The sequence below is a fragment of the Cydia pomonella genome, chromosome 7 (genome assembly GCF_033807575.1).
Source record: "Cydia pomonella isolate Wapato2018A chromosome 7, ilCydPomo1, whole genome shotgun sequence".
Classification (NCBI taxonomy): domain Eukaryota; kingdom Metazoa; phylum Arthropoda; class Insecta; order Lepidoptera; family Tortricidae; genus Cydia; species Cydia pomonella.
The window spans coordinates 17,760,906-17,778,172 of record NC_084709.1 but is presented as its reverse complement, the minus strand read 5'-3'; the positions used below and the strand labels follow the sequence as shown (position 1 = coordinate 17,778,172).

The 17,267-nt window shown below is 35.4% G+C and overlaps 1 protein-coding gene across 1 annotated transcript in view; it reads left to right on the top strand.

The window, feature by feature from the left end:
• The window catches only part of LOC133520036 (uncharacterized), a 40,827-nt gene that overhangs the window by 21,381 nt on the left and 2,179 nt on the right, over positions 1–17,267 (top strand). Inside the window, exons 2-3 of the mRNA XM_061854296.1 lie at positions 10,228–10,420; positions 12,635–12,851. Of these exons, the coding sequence (XP_061710280.1) occupies positions 10,228–10,420; positions 12,635–12,851 (410 nt within the window). The remainder of the gene's footprint in view (positions 1–10,227; positions 10,421–12,634; positions 12,852–17,267) is intronic.

Sequence of the window (17,267 nt, the reverse complement as noted above, 5' to 3'; positions counted from 1 at the left end):
CATTTAAAGAACGCGTTATTCTAAAATCATGAGCATCGAGCAGTCAGATAACACAATAAAATAATGAGAGGGAATTTACATGGGCATCCTGGAATATTCGACCGTTGCTATGGAACGTATTATATAAAACAAGTCAATTTAGTGATATTTGTCATATTCTAAGATAATTGATCTAGAATCCACGTGTTCATAATCAAACCTTAAATAATGATTAATGACGCATGTGGTCTAAATGCCCAGAACGAAAGTGTTTAATTGGCATTCCGAAACCATCAGCCCATTTCAAACAATGCCTATAAGATGTCACACCGATACGATACTGATCTGTCAGTGTCAAAAGTGACATTTTAAGCGTGTTCTTGGGTAAGATCCGAAAGTTCTCTTAAAATTACTTGGGCAGCAAAAAGGAAATCCCGTCTGAAATACTATAGTTCAATATGAACGGTACGGAATATCGGATAGAAATAACAATAAAAAAATAAAAAATATTATAGGACATTATTACACAAATTGACTAAGTCCCACAGTAAGCTCAATAAGGCTTATGTTGAGGGTACTTAGACAACGATATATATAATATATAAATACTTAAATACATACAAAACATCCATGACTCAGGAACAAATATCCATACTCATCACAGGAATAAATGCCCTTACCAGGATTTCAGCTTCGTAGGCAGGGTCACTACCCACTAGGCCAAACCGGTCGTCTAAAAAACAATAGATACAGTCTTAGATGTATAATATATTCACTATCTTATTCGAATTCACTCGAAAGGTTTAAGTTTAACATGAATAAATCGAGCGTCCGGAATGTAAGTATAATATATTCCGCAGCCAAGCTTTGTATTTAAACACACCGAATGTAGGTGTTGGGATTTCTGTGTCAAACCATTGTTAGCGAAATTCACCTTCTAAAAATGCGAAATGATCCTTTCAAATGCTTCCACGTTTACGGGCCAGTGGCGTAAACAAATAGTTTTGATGTGTGGTATGTGGTGGATGTGAGGTTTGTGTCGTGGATGTGAGGTTTGTGTCGTGGATCGGCGGGTTAACCGTATTTTGGGCCAGCCCAGATCCATACTGGTATAAGGTCCGATAATCCTATCAGCATATAATATCCTTAGTGCTTTTTTCTTTTGAATGACAAAGTCGTCCACCGAGACAGGTACGCACATCGCATCCTAATGCAAACTATTTATATGGACCTCACGCGACGTGAAACATTTTAATACATTGACAAAGGGGCTTTGATTTTTGATAACTGAACTGGCGTCCAATTAAAAACATATTGAACTCAATTAGTTTTAAAATGTTCAATTTTGTAGCCGTTAGTTTTTATAAATTGCACGTAAATTCATTAGAAATCGTAATAATACTCTGGTCGACTGTGCTTTAATTTAAAATGGCAATAATGTGAAAAACAATATGGTCGTGTTTTTGTATTTAATTGAATCAAATAAATTCAATTTAACAAATCTAATCCCATTAATTCTATTAATTTAATTTAATTGCTGTCTCTGTAGTAACAAAAGTATCTTGCAGTAGCAATTTAGTTGAAATCTAAAAGTTCTAAAACTGGTTGTTTTTTTTTTTCAGGTACGCTAACAATGTGTAACTAATACCTATGTAGTTTCTAACTAACTCCAAAGAGAATTAAGAACACCAAGAGTGCTCACTCCATATAACGGTTTTGTTACCATAAATACTATTATTTTCATAGTCTACATCTAGCGTCAAGTCGCGGAACTCAAAGTACTGCTACTCGACAATAGATGTCGCGGCAAACAAAAAGTCTAATGCTCAACGAATTTCAGCTAATATTATAACCAGAAGAGTAAGCGTAAGAGTAAGTAGGTCTTCTTAATTTTCTTTGGTTATGGAGATTGAAAATCTTGATTATATCACAATCAAACTCATCAGCTATTCGCTTATCGAAATGAAACTTATAGTTGAGTTGGGAGCTCATGAACTGAACCAAGTTCAAGCGGTACTTAACAATTAACAGTCTTGCAATTTACATGCAACATATAATATAACGCATTGGTGTTACCTAAAATAACTACTTGCACTTGTAACTTTAGTCCATTACAGCTGCAGTATTTCAATATCGTTTGAATTGCAGTATTACTGCTGATGTTTTAATATTAAGTAAGATAAAAACTTAATTTTTTACTCGTCGACTGTAATGGTTGAATTAAGATTTCGTATACCAGACTATAATTGCGTACTTTTCATGTATGGGCTCCCACTCAACTATAAGATTCATTTCGATACGCTGTAGTCAACTATAAAAAACGACGTCAAAAATCAACCAATCACGTGCCGCCGCGCTCCTATACAAAACACAACAGACGCGGGGCGGGAATCGCGCGTTTATGTCTACATTTTTAGGGTTCCGTAGTCAACTAGGAACCCTTATAGTTTCGCCATGTCCGTCTGTCTGTCTGTCTGTCCGAGGCTTTTCTCCGTGGTCGTTAGTGCTAGCAAGCTGAAATTTGGCATGGATATATAAATCAATAAAGCCGACAAAGTCGTAGAATAAATTCAAAAATTTTTTTTTAGGGTACCTCCCCTACACGTAAAGTGGGGGTGAAAACTTATTTTTGCTTCAACCCTACAGTGTGGGATATCGTTTGAAATGTCTTTCAAAACTAATAGGGGTCTTCAACAAACATTTTTTGAGAAAGTGGATATATTCGGAGATAATAGCTCCGAAAGAAAAAAAAATGTGCCCCCCGCTCTAACTTTTGAACCTATTGAGGTCAAAAAAATATGAAATAAAATCTTAGAAGTAGAGCTTAAGAAAGAAATTAAATGAAAATTATAGCGGGCATGATCAGTTTAGCTGTTTTTGAGTTATCGCAAAAAGTTTCCCCTTCATAGTAAAAAGACGTACTATCCACAGTTCATCATTTGGTTACTAATCTACTATACTTTAAGCTCCAGTTTAGCTTGTGACGGAAGAGTAACTACGGAACCCTACTCTGAGCATAGCCCGATATGCTCTTGGCCGATTTTTGTCTACTAAGATACTTACCAATTTTGATTAATTATTTACGTTTTTTAGTAAAAAAGTATTATTTTAGATGACTCGTAGAAAAAGTATTGTATATATAACAGTCACATAATCAAGCTTTTCAATCTCGTACCTTACTTAGGCAGCTCATCAAGCTTCGTTGCCTAAACACGGTACTCGACCGAAAAGCTCCCTATTATATATATATGTATAAAATACTATTTCAGACAAACTGATATTGTGATTTCGCTTTACTTTTATATCTCACATGTGCTTATTATTTAAACAGTGCTATTTATAGTTATTATTAGTGCGTTTTCAGTTACTATGCTGTTTCGCTAGTTTGAACTAGTTTGCCTAAATGCCTTAGTGAAGACAATAAACACACATCGCGCCGGTATTTTAGCGCAACAGTAGTCACAAAGTCACATGACATGATGCAAGCTGAAAGCGCCTCTAAAGGGAACATAAAATATTCTTAAAATTATATATACCTGTGTATACCTACTGACTGAAGATAAACTAAGTAAACCCGACAGAAGGATCTCATACAATGGAAATTTGACATACTTTTATTTCATTTCGCATGTGGCACACGCGTAAGGTGATGTTATCCGCGAAAAAAAGAATAAGGCACCTGCTTGTCTTGTGTCTCAATTTCTTTTTAAATGCGATAAGGAGGTAACGTATTTCTTTCCACTTGACACCTCCAAAAATAGCCGGTGACACAACAACCACAGGAGATTAAAAAAATGACCCTTACTAATTTACCATTCGTGAATTTAACATGCTTAACACGTTCCCGTTTGAGTGCTATAGTACAGTCAGCGTCAAATACTTTGTAGCAGTCAAAGTGGCCAAATAGTTCGGTACACCATACTAAATATATGGTGTACCGAACTATTTGGCTACTTTGAATGCTACGAAGTATTTGACGCTGACTGTACCTACCAAATAATGTATTCGCAAATTGGAGGTTCCCGATATATGCGTATTTAAATAATTAAGTCAAACAGAGATTTAGGGTCTATTGTGTATTTTTTATTGAAAGTTAAGTTCATGGAACAATCAATATTAACAATTTTGATTGGTACAGACAGGCCGGGAGCGGTTATTGCGATATAAAATAAACTAAAAATAAGGAACAACTTTTATTTTTCTTGCTTATACGGCCCAATAACTTGATAATAGGATAAATATCAATTTCTTCAAAATCCATAAACTCAACTAAGTTCCTCCAAGAAATTTATTTCGTTTAGGTACAAAAAATCACCTAAAGTTTTTAGGGTTCCGTGCCTATAGGGTCAAACGGGACCCTATTACTGAGACTTCGCTGTCCGTCCGTCCGCCCGTCCGCCCGTCTGTCCGCCTGACACTAGGCTGTATCTCATGAACCGTGATTAGTTAGCCAGTTGAAATTTCTACATATTATGTATTTCTGTTGCCACTATAATAACAATTACTAAAAACAGAATAAAATAAATATTTAAGGGGGGCTCCCCTCATTTATTTTTTTGCCGTTTTTATAAATAATGGTACGGAACCCCATCGTGCGCGAGTCCGACTCGCACTTGGCCGGTTTTCATATGTTAAGGTCTAGGCTGTAGGCTCTTTGATGAGTCAGAGTTCGTAGGAAAATGAAGTTTTAGGTGACACTTCCACATTCACACTCAGTCATTTTATTGCTAAGTTTGAACCGATCTGGCGATAGAGTCGGCTTTATCAGACCAATACCTTTAGAGCTACCAATATAACGATAATGTATTATAAATTTCTTCTGCTATATGGTCTCATTTTTTGTTTATAGCCAGATAGGTACTGATTTGACACTGAGGTAACTATTATATGAAATATTATTAAGATAAGAATTTATTTTATACGGGTAGGTAATTAACGATATTAATATATTCTACTATTCTATATATTATATAAAATTGACACCCACTGACAGACAGCTCACCCCTCAAGCCACTGGAACAAACCTAGAAACATGAACCATAATATATTAAAGTACTCATAAATTATTTTAGAGCTTCACTCACAAGAAACGTTTTTATTTGTAATTCGATAACTAAGGGGGTAAAAAATAAGATGATAGTTTTTACTGTTGTTAGCGAATTCTACGCGAACGAAGTCTAAATAAAGTAAAAAAGGTATAAATGCCTTAGCCAATATAGTATTTTATGCAACAGTGGTATAAGAAGGGTCAAAAAAGGCGAGCGGCGTGAGTTACAATGTGAGCCGGAGCCGAAGGCGTAGGCGAACATTGTAAAGGAATACGCCACGAGAATTTTTTGACCTACTTATACAACGTTGCATACAATATTTTTCCTACGAGTCAACAAAAATAAATCTTAATTTAGGTAAACAAATTACAGCAAAAGTATATAGCCAAGACGCGCGAGCATACCTTGTTACGCGCCCGGCCCGCCCCGGGCCGCGGCCGGCCGGTCAGCGACACCTCCTCGTAACTCATGAGGCCCTGGTACTTGCTACTTGCTAAATTAATTTTTGGACAGTTTTTTCTCAATTTTGGCCACCGTAGCCTACGGAGACTAACAAGCAACGCTAAGCGGTCTTCGTAGTCTATGGGTGTTGCTATATTACGGGTGTCACATGCGTGTTTCTGACTTACGAAGTAATTATTTTTACTATGCAACCAAATGAATATTTTGTACGTTGGCAGCAATACACTTAGTTTAAAACTGTATTCGTTTTGGTTTTGTTAGGTTGGTAGCCATTAATCGCAGTAACATTATAGCTTATAAAAGCACAAGAGCTTTTATGAGGAATAGACAATATAGACTTTTCTTGAAATCTTTTATGTATGTTCTTATATTCGTGTTAATGAATGCATAAATGACAGATAACAGTAGAGGAGTAGGAAATAGTTACTTATTGACGCATACAAGTGTAAAATAAAAATCAAACCAAACATTATACGTATATTTATTTTACGAGCAGTCAAATTTTAGCAACCACGGGACCTCGAAAGTCTAGAATGACATCATAAAAACACTCCTAAACAATGATATTTAGACATCGATTGAGTAAATGCCCAACCCAAGAAGGCAGTTGAGTAATCCTGACGACTCAGCGAGGCATAATCAATACATTATACAAACTGTTTCTCATCGGGTCGTAAGGTCATCAGGTAGAAATATTGACTGTTGACAATTTTTAACAATACATTTAATGCTGCCTATTAAACTATTGAACGTCTCAAATATGTTTATTTTTAAATTCAAAAGTAAGTCTTTACGCGTTGAATAATATTTTCTCTTTGTAACTTTTATGTTAAATCGAAACTTAATGTCGTTAGGTTGAACTTCAGTGGCAGTCTCATTGCTTTATTCAATTTATTGTGCTCTTTGTCTCTTCACAGTGGCGTAGATAGCGTGGTCTTTTAATAGATTATGAGTTATCTTCTTATCTTATTTTCTTAGCACAGTCTGTCTACATAAGTCTTAGGGAATGCAATAACCGGGCGTTTTTCATTACCGGTAATTTACCGACGCGAGGTCCCACTAACCGGTTAACCGGTAAATTACCGGTTATACGTTTATGAAATAAAAAACATTGATTTTGCATTATTATTGATTGTGTCCTTATTTTCGTCAGTAACCTTTAAAAGTAATCAACAGCACGTTATAGAAACATCGACAAAACAAAATAATGAAAATAAACTATAAACATTAAACAAGATATATTTACTAATCATATTAAATAAAAAATCAAACCTGTATCATTTCAAAGCGAAATGATCTTGTACATTAAATAAGCAACATTAAACTTTTTTAATTCTTTAAAAATCGCAGTAATCAAAGGGTAACAAAAAAGTGACAGTCGTCATTTAAATGTCACACACGTTTGCATTTACACATCTATCAATATAATATTGTTATTAAAGTAACTAAAACCGTAATCAACGTTCATTAAAATCTAGTAAATATAAGAAAAAAGAATATTTAACAGCAAGATTAGTTTCATATCATTTTAACACTAGTTATTTTAAAATTGCACTTTAAGAGGCCGTTATCGATTTTAGTCGCAAAAATGTCAAATTGATAGATTAAGCGCATGAAATTGTACACCTTTTGTTAACTATTAAAAATAATAAGTACTGGTTTCTATTAGCACGTCTTGTTATCTTTCATTATATTTTTTTTTTAAACAGACTCACTTAATTAGTAATGATTTTTTTTCTGATGGACGTTTAGGTAAACGCGCGAAAAGCAGTGATTTTGTCGATCTTATTTGTAAATTTCGTTAAGTTTGGACTGCTAAAAATGGTAATTTTGTATTACACATATCCTGTACTTCAACTTTAATAAACTACATTTTTGTTACTATAAATTTGAAGTAGTGTAAATGAAAGTTAGACGAAATCAATTTTCTCCAGAAATTACTTCAAAACAAGTGAGCATTTCTCTGAAAATTGACTTAATTTCAACGTAATTTTGATACTTAAACAATCTACAACATTTGCTGAAACTGTTCTTATACATCATTTTGTATAATTTACTACCATAATTTATATGAATTTTTAAAAACTATCCCTTCTCGTCACCTATTACCGGGGACGCACGCTTGCGACCTCATTATTAAAAGGCAAGATGAAAAAACGTGCTAATAGAAACCAATACTTGTTATTTAGATATTACGTAACAAAAGGTGTCCAATTACAACGACTAAATCTTTCAATTTAAATTTTTTGCTCTAAAATCGTTACCGGGCTCTTAAGATAGGAGTTGGAATCAGGAACATGTCATCATCAGATCATTCTGTTAATTATATATAAAATATAGAACGTTGCTTAGACATTCGTGAACGATATCTTGAACATAAGTAACCAGCGGTAGAAAATGTTCTTTCGCATTCCACACTTGTCTGACACTACAGACTAAAACAAAGGACACTGAACATAGTAAGGCGGATCGGGTAGGTGTGGCGAGAAGGGAAAGGGCGAGGGATTAGCGACCACTCATTTGTCACAAAACATTGCTTCCTAGTTCCTACTCCGACGAGATCATAAGATGCAGAAAAGTAAGTATTTTAAGTGTCTCTTCGTAATCGTAAACCGTAGTAATTGGTTTTTTTATAAGTACGAAGACATAGATGGGCTAATTCAACAGGTTGTTACATTTTTATTTGCCTATACAACGTTCGGTAAATTCCCGGTTACGGCTGGAAATTACCGGTATTTTACCGACTGTAATATTGGTCAAATTACCGGGTAACCGGTTAACCGGTTAACCGGTTAGCATTCCCTAATAAGTCTGACCGCGACTTAAAGCACTTTGTAAACTTTAATGCATTTAGATTGTGTTTTAAATGAACACAAATTTTAATTAATTTTTAGTTTAAAGCAATTTCATTTCAAGCATTATCGGTAAGTAAAATGTCAAGTTCTTAAACCTCAGATATAAAAGTTCTTGTAAATATTTAATGAGATTTTTCCTTAGAACTGACCGCTACAAAAACGTATTTGTGAAAAACCTACATTCAAAACGAGCTTTGAATACGATATTCTTGTAGTTACCAATTCAAATTAGATATTATCCATTAATAATGATTTTCGGCACCCCGCATAAAAATACGGTGCACACTCGTAAACTTAAGCGCCTACCGTCATTACTTAGCAAAGTAGCGGTAATGAAACGCCTCATGGAATAAAACGTTTCCTTGATGTGGTTTTGTTTGTTCATCACTTAACTGCTGATGTTGCGCTATAAAGTTACACATGTGTCATTGGGTTATATTAACATACAGTTTTCGTGTATAATTAGCAATTAACAAGTCTCCCTTCATTTATAGTTTGACACTAAATATTATGTATTTATTTAATTATCTTCGTATAAGTACTTCGTCTTCGTCTTCGTTTTTTTATAGCTGTACTAGAGTCAATAATAAACAAACTTGACTGGAAAAAACACGGTATAAGAGTCAAAAACAAGTACCTAAGCCACCTACGCTTCGCCGACGATCTGGTCCTTATATCAGAAAAAGCAAATGAACTACAGTATATGGTAGAGTCTCTAAATTGTGCTAGCAAAGTCGCTGGTTTGGAAATGAACCTCTCCAAAACTATGTTAATGTCCAACAGCACCAAGTTACCAATATATGTCGACGACGAACCACTTGAATATACTGAAAAATATATTAATCTCGGCAAACAAATTAGCTTCGATATCTCAAGCAATTACCAAGAGGTGGAACGCAGAGCACAGCTAACTTGGAATAAGTACTGGAGCTTAAAAGAAATATTTAAGAGCAATCTGCCAATCAATCTAAAGACCAAGGTAATGAATACTTGCCTCATACCATGCCTGACCTATGCTTGTCAGACATGGAAGTTTAACAAGGATTTACAAAATAAAATTACTACGTGCCAGCGCGGAATGGAGCGCAGTATGTTAAATATAAAAAGAATAGACAGAATACGCCACACTAAAATCAGAAACATCACCAAAGCAACAGATGGCTTGACATATGCTCTAGCACTGAAATGGAAGTGGGCGGGACACGTCGCGCGCCTTCAAGACCAGAGATGGACAAAAATTGTCACCGCGTGGAGGGGACCACCAGGCAAAAGAAAGCAAGGGAGACCCCGAAATCGGTGGGAGGATGAAATCAAACGTACAGCGGGTCCAAAATGGATGCAAACTGCAAAATCCAGAGACGATTGGTTCACCTTGGAGGAGGCCTTTACCTTCAGAGGGGTTCTTGCAGAATAACTCACAGGAAAACGAAACAAATAATAATAACGCTATCATATTTTTATAATTCTTAAAATTCTAACAAACTTTTTTCACGATTCTTACCTACTAACAACAACTACTTTTTGTAATTAAATATAATATTAGTGTAAATTTAACTCTGTAAGAAATAAAGGCTTTTTTATTTTATTTTATTTATTAAGTATTCGTAAGTCCGTCCGAGCCTCTTTTCAATATGTTCCTTTAGCACGAGATTAAAATATTTATTGCTAACTCGGCATTGGCGTTATCAGATGACTTTTTTTTATTACAAAAATACGTAATAATAATTTTTTTATTAATTAAATAAAACGTGGATTCTTTGATTATTACAAATAAGCCAGGGTAGATTTTAGATTGTTTTTTTTTTCTAAAATCGAATCCAAATCGTAAAGATAACACAACAGGAAAGTAGACCTTGTATTTATTTAATTTTTTATTGTTACAGGCATCGTTAGCTTTAGTGCTAGCTAGCGAGCAAGCTGCAAGTGAAACTAATACGAACAGTACGAAAACGTCGGCATCAGTCGGGCGGAATGGCCGGCAATACTACGGCCCCGTCGACCAGGGCAACAACGAGGTAGTCGTCGATATCGAGGACGACGAGAAGACGCAGTACTATGAAACCAATTATGATACTAGTAAGCATTTTTTTATTTAATTCTAAAATAGATACCTATATCCTGACCGAAACGGTATTATGTCATGATATTAGCAAATCCGTACATGGCGGGAAGAAGTTGATAACTCCAAATATAAAGTTGAAGAAATTTTAACTTATTATATTTCTAGTTATCATCAACTTCTTCCCGCCGTGTACCTAAATTTGAAGGGCAGTCTTCTTGTGCGAAGATTGCGTAAATCACTGAACGACCTTTTAAAATTATTCCATTTTAAATATTCTACTTTTTCACAAAGTACAATGTTTAGCTGCAGTCAGAATCAATTTGTCAAATAAACATTGACAGCCGCATGTGAATAAATAGTGTTGCAATGCATTAGGCCACTATCTATTTTGGATCTTGTCTGTACTATCGCCTTCAACAAACGTTTGTATTTGTATGATTATTTTCCAACTGTAGGTGCGTATGCGCAGTGTCTTTTTTCAGGCGTATATGTTTATAGTTTAGCTTCGATTTGTCTTTACAAGTAAGTCTTTTTTTTTATTGCTCTTTGCACAAATAGGATCTCCTGAATTCGACAGAAAAACGTTTTTGTTTTATAATAGGGTAAAGTGATTAAACGCTCGTGCTAATATTGATAACCGAGCAAGCGAAACATTCTAATATTGAACCACGAGCCTAGGGAGTGGGTCGAATAGTGGAATCGGTTGCGAGGGGTAATCAAACTTTGCTACCGAGTGAAATCACATTTTGTTTTCACCACACCAATGCGAAGAAAATACTGTCTGTAAAGCTTTACAAATCAAATCCAAATGAGCACTATTAAATATATGTCATTAAATAATCGCCTAGAGCTTTTACTCCTAGTACAATATTATTCAATGTTACAGATAGAACCTTTCGTGCAGCAGTTTAAATAGTTAATAGGTATCAAAAGGCAGACAAAGCATCCGTGCGTAACGAAGCCCTGTTAGAATCACTAACGAGGCCTAGCTCACGTAATGCAATCTACTAGGGGATAAATTAATTGTCGCCCGACTTTACTTAACCTTCATTAATTATCTCGATTTAGTCACGTTCACATTGCATGAGGCAAAAAATTAATTGTTTTAATGCTATCCTTGCCGAATACATAGTTATTTTATTTTCTAGTAGATACAAACTTAAAATAAGACGGTGATAGTTTGACAAAAAAAAACAGTGAACACGTTAACAATCCCCATACTACATGTATGCATTTTCTCCTACGTCCAAGCAAATTACTTCAATTACACGTCCATGTTCCACATATGGGTCATTAAAAAAAAACGAGCATGCAAGCGATTTAGTTAGAACAATAACTTTCTGTATGCTGTTGTCTAATTAGCCAAAAATATTATAATATAGGAATTATACGTATATTATAATGCAGTATGAAGTTATACTAATCTAAGTACCTGGTCGTATCTTCGTGACCCATATATGGGGCACTGGACATTGAACGTGTTAATCTACCACAAAAAAAAACCTTTTTTTAATAAGGTTCATACTTTATGGCAATTCTTTAGTGCTACCGAAATCCGGAAAACTGATCAAACGAAATTAATAAGATAATTAGATACATAAGTACCGAAGTACACTCTTTTCCGTTTCCCGCCAAAAATCGAAAGTAATGCACCTAATATGTGCCTGAACTATTTTAACAAGCATATATTATTATTAATTCATTTTAATGAATGGTTTATTTGAATGTCTGTGCAATGTAGTTTATAAGGTTAATACCTAATGCTTATGTATATAACACTAAATTGCTGTGCCCTTACAGGGTCTATATCCCATGTATATGTTGCAGTTTGAAGTTTAAAAGAGAGGGAAATATTTTTATTGTAGAGTGATTTTAATTAATGAAACCTCATTCTTGCACCTAACAGACGCATACAAATATCTAATATATTAGTTAAGGCTATAAATTATAATAAAAAGATAAAGAGATAATGTATATGTATATATATGAAAAATACATATACCAAGACCTCTCCAATAAACTCTGGGTCATTCGGCCACAGTGGTACGCGTCCCAAAGTCCCAATAGGTTAGTCAACATTGATCATACTCTATAGATGCACCCCTACATGCTTGCACATTCTATCCGATGATCTGCGAGAGAGATAAATGGTGATGCCATCTTTCCCCCCACATCCCCCACAACCTTAGTTACGCGTACTAAATACTTCAAATTATACCTTATTCCAGGTGCATACGGTTTTGGTTACGACGTGGGCCCGAACGGGCAATTCCACCACGAGAACCGCGGTCCAGACGGCGTCACATACGGCTGCTATGGCTACGTGGACCCGGATGGCGTACTGCGCGCCACGCACTACGTTGCCGACAGCCATGGCTACCGCGTCATCGAGCCCGAGAAACCTGTCGAGGTGTTCCCGGACGAGAAACACGAGTATGACGAAAAGTGAGTACCTTCCGTAAGAATTTAAACAGCATTGAAGCACTACCCGGGGCTGTTCCATACAAACGCATATATTTTTTAGTGTATTACCATTATTTCTGCGTTATAAATCGATGACGCATTTTTCTTAACATTTGTTTAGTCATTTAATTATGGAATAATAAACTCGTATATTACCTAGAGATAAATTTTCAATAAAATTCATGTTTGCACAGGACACACGGTAGACAGTTCCATAAAATGCTGGTGAGGCCTTTATTGAGACTTGATTATCGGCTTGCTCATATTTGAGATGCCTGTACCCATGGTATGTAACCCAAAAACGTCTTGCCTTACTACTTATAATACGTGTTTGGTCGCAGCCCGTTCAAATAAATTAATTAATGTCCCTTTGTTCCTACAAATAAGGAAAAAGCTCTTTGGGTCGCTCAATGGCTTTGCCCTCGTTTCATCCTTCTCATGAAAATTTAGCCCGGGATCACTTTTAAATTTAAGATACGTCACCCGTAGTTAAATACTTAATGTAAAGTTTGTAAAGAACATAAAAAATGCATTTAAATTTAAATTGTAGAAAATTCAAGGAATCAGAAGTAGTTTTCCATAAGTTTGCAATTTCCATTTGTCTGTAAAATTGTCACGTACGATAAATAATAGCGAGCAATCAGAGCCCACGGCTGCCAGATAACAAAACTAAACCATCTGAACTGGATTTCAGTTCATATCGCCGCCAGTTAAGTATTTAAAAAAATATACATTTCATTTGATTTTTATAAAATTGCTGAAGTTTTAGTATTGGCTTTTTTTAGTAAGTAGTGGATTTTTTTGTGAAATAATCAGGTAACACGGTATAAAATATCGTATAACCTCAGTTTTATTTTCGGAAACAATAAAATAACGCAAGGTTTTCTTTTATTTTTAATTGAAACACGCATACTGCCACTACCTACCTTTTAACCACTTAGAATTTTTCATCAAGCGTGCCTGTGTCGACGCCGGTACGAAGTTACACCACGCTTTGTCTTATTTATCAGACTGCGGCGAAATGGCTAGATATCGCATGTCTTATATATCAGTCTACGGCGGTTAAAAGGTTAAAGGACGTTGTAAACCTTCCAATATGTTGATATATGTAATGAAATAGAAATTAAAGTAAGCGTCTTGTAGTAAGATTTTTTAATAAGTAGTCAAAAATAGCCTTTATGCTTGGCCTCTTATTATACCGAGCTCTTGGAATTGCAAAGCTTGAAACTGCAGTTATTTTTTTTTTGTTATATTTTTTAACTTAAAAGATAAATACACACCCAAGTAATTCACTGTTATGAATAGTAAAATCAGAAAATACCCCAAATTCAGAAAATAACCACCCAACGTTTAGTAATGCCAAATATTTACTGACTCACGCAAAACGTTTTAATAACTAAATTCTGGAAATAAATTTGTATCCAAAACTTCGTTAGTCTGGCTCTTCACATACTTATTATGCACTCGCATTATACAGATTGTCAAGATTAAATTACAATCAAAGAAACGGAACAACGAACGGGTTGAGATAGCGCGTGATGTGACGTTCCCGGGAATTTTCCCTCGTTGGGATTATTCCCGGAGACGTTCCCGGGGATATTCTCCCTTGAAGAACCATAGGCAAATTTTGAAATCATGCATAGTTATAATATTTTATTATCACAAATTCAGTCATCACAGTATTTTTTACTTTCCGCCAAGAACACTTAAAGTCGCAGTTACTTGTCGTGCCCGCAGCGCCAAGAGCAACCTATAGGTGTAATGAGCACCTACGCTGTCAAAGAAACCTTGACACTTTCAAGTAAGGTTTACATTAGCTCGCATGCGCCCATTACCTTGGCGTCTAAAGTGACGTTTTTTGTTTATGGCGTAAAGCATCCAAAAGATTAATAATTTTATCTACAACACCAGCAACAACGCGTAGGTGATATCCCTGGAAATTCAGGAGTCCATAGGCTATGGTAACCACTTACCAACAGATGGACCGTATGTGTGATTGCCACCAACGTTTAAAAAATCTAATATAGACTCCATAGATTTTAGTTCCGTGACAGCCGTTAATTTATATCAACAAAATGAACTATTAAATACTATGAAATTACTGAAAGAAATATATGCCATCCTTTTTTCTTGTTGTTTTGCTATTATAAGTCCGTTATGGCGGACGCTGTTAAAGTAACCTTCGAGTAAGGTTTACATTAGCTCTTTTGCGACCGAAAGCTGGGCGTTAAAATATTAAAAACCTTCTGCTAAAGTAGATTCCCTATCATCATCATCATCATCATCATCATTGGCATTTAACATCAATTAAATGATGGTTCAAACAGCGGCACTTACGTAAACGACTGGTAAGTCCAATTCGAGAGCGGCAGCCGCGACCGCATAGCGGGCAGGAGAATGTCATGCCCGGTGACAAAGGTGGGAAAACAGCGCGCTGGTTTCTCAGTTCTCGCCTAGTGTGAAGGAGTTTAAGCCATGCTTCATCGTGTGCAACGTGTACTCCATCTCCCAGGGTCTTCCTCCAGTGCTCGAAGTCTTCCTCCTCCTTTCCCAGTCGGTGGGATCGATTACCGACTAGGAAAGATTCCCTATAATGCCAGGAAAATTCCCACTCTTCCTGGGAATGTTCCCATAGTTACTGGAAATTATTCCCCGGCCAAAATTTAATATTTTTTTTACAATTATATGTCTTTCAGCAACAGAAACGGTACAAATCATCACAGATTATTCAATCCAAAATAGTTACGTACTAATAAGAATAGTGGAGTTCTGTCAGCTTTTTACCAATACGTCTTGAACATACGAGTGTTTAGGACGGGTTCTTGTAAAATCTTTTGCATTGGATTATCAAAATACCCAATAAAAACGTAGACATTATTTTTTTTGCCGATCTCAAACTTTTTTTTTTTGTATTTGCTTGGAAAAAAATCTAAATGGTTTGGCTTCATTAAGATTTGGCAACCAATGATGCTGTTTTTTTAAAATCCGAAATGGCGACTGTTTTAAGTAAACCTACTTTTCAAGTATTTTTTATGGAAGCCACTTGCAGTTTATGGTTTACATGGCCACTTTATTTTACTAAACGCAGTTACTTGTCGTTATAGCTAGCTTAAATTAAAATTTGACGAATATTCCCAGGAACAGGGGAAATTTCCCTGGAACTTTCCATAAGGGAATATTGCTTGTTCCGGAAAAATCCCCACGGCACATCACTACCGCAACAAACGGAAATTCGACGTCCAATTTCTTCAGCACTTTCGCGTCATTTCTTCATCTCCAGTAGAGCAGATTTCTTTGTCGGTATATTCTCCGCAAATCTTTTATTCTTCGAACAAAAGATTTACGGCGAGACTTCTTATTAACTTGTCTATAGAATGGCTTTGTAAAGAAGTCGAGCATCAAAGGGATCTAAACCTAAAAGTTGTGTTACTTACATATATAAGAGAGCAACAGTTTGTAGCTCCGGCTCGCTCAAATATTAATTGTTATTTTAACCCTTTAACGGTCAAGATTGAAAAAAAAAACACAATTTTAGCCTCATTGCCAATCTATAGTACTAAAAATTCTGTACAATAAAAAAATACAAAAGGATGATGTTATTGGTATACAATATGCAAAGTCAGTATAGGTACTTAAGGTTATTAATATTCACGTCTGCTTAATATCTTCAACAAAGCGCTTATGATCTTTAGTAAGTATAACATTATTTAAAATACAATGGCTGGCATTACATTCGCCGTCCTAAATAGAAATTCTCGTTTTGATAAATTATCATTGAAATAAACCCTAAACCTTAGGTCGAATACCTACTTTGATATCACGACACAAAGTTGAATAGGTGCTTTGTGCAATTCCCGGTCCAGTCAAATTATGAAATGTTACTTGCTTATGAATAAGAGTACATTAATAACAGCTATTTTCTGTAGCAAAGAAGGCATATTTAATCCGTAAGAATATCAGAGGTTACGTGCCTACCATAATAAGTAATGACTAAACATCGAGGGCTGGTGGCATTTAGGTAGCATTTGACGTTTCTGACAGACTAGTGATGTAACCGTATTTTTACTAGTAGGTACGAGTGAGGTAGAAGTCGAGAAAAGAACACCAATTAGAAAAAAAATCAAACATTTAATATATGACATTCGTGATACACAATTAATATTTGTTCTAAATTGAACAAAAACACTTATCCTCCCTTATCTTAAGCTCCGGAAAATTCGAAACGAAATCCTCTGAAGGCGAGTTGGCTACGGATTGTCTGTTGTTCTTTTTTGCATTTTTGTTTGTTTATATTGTGTTTTGCTAGCAATAAAAACATCGCAACGGTTGCATTTCATCTTATCAACTTGTAGCTGGAGTTCTGGATGATTTTTTATGATTTCTCCATTATTTGAAACA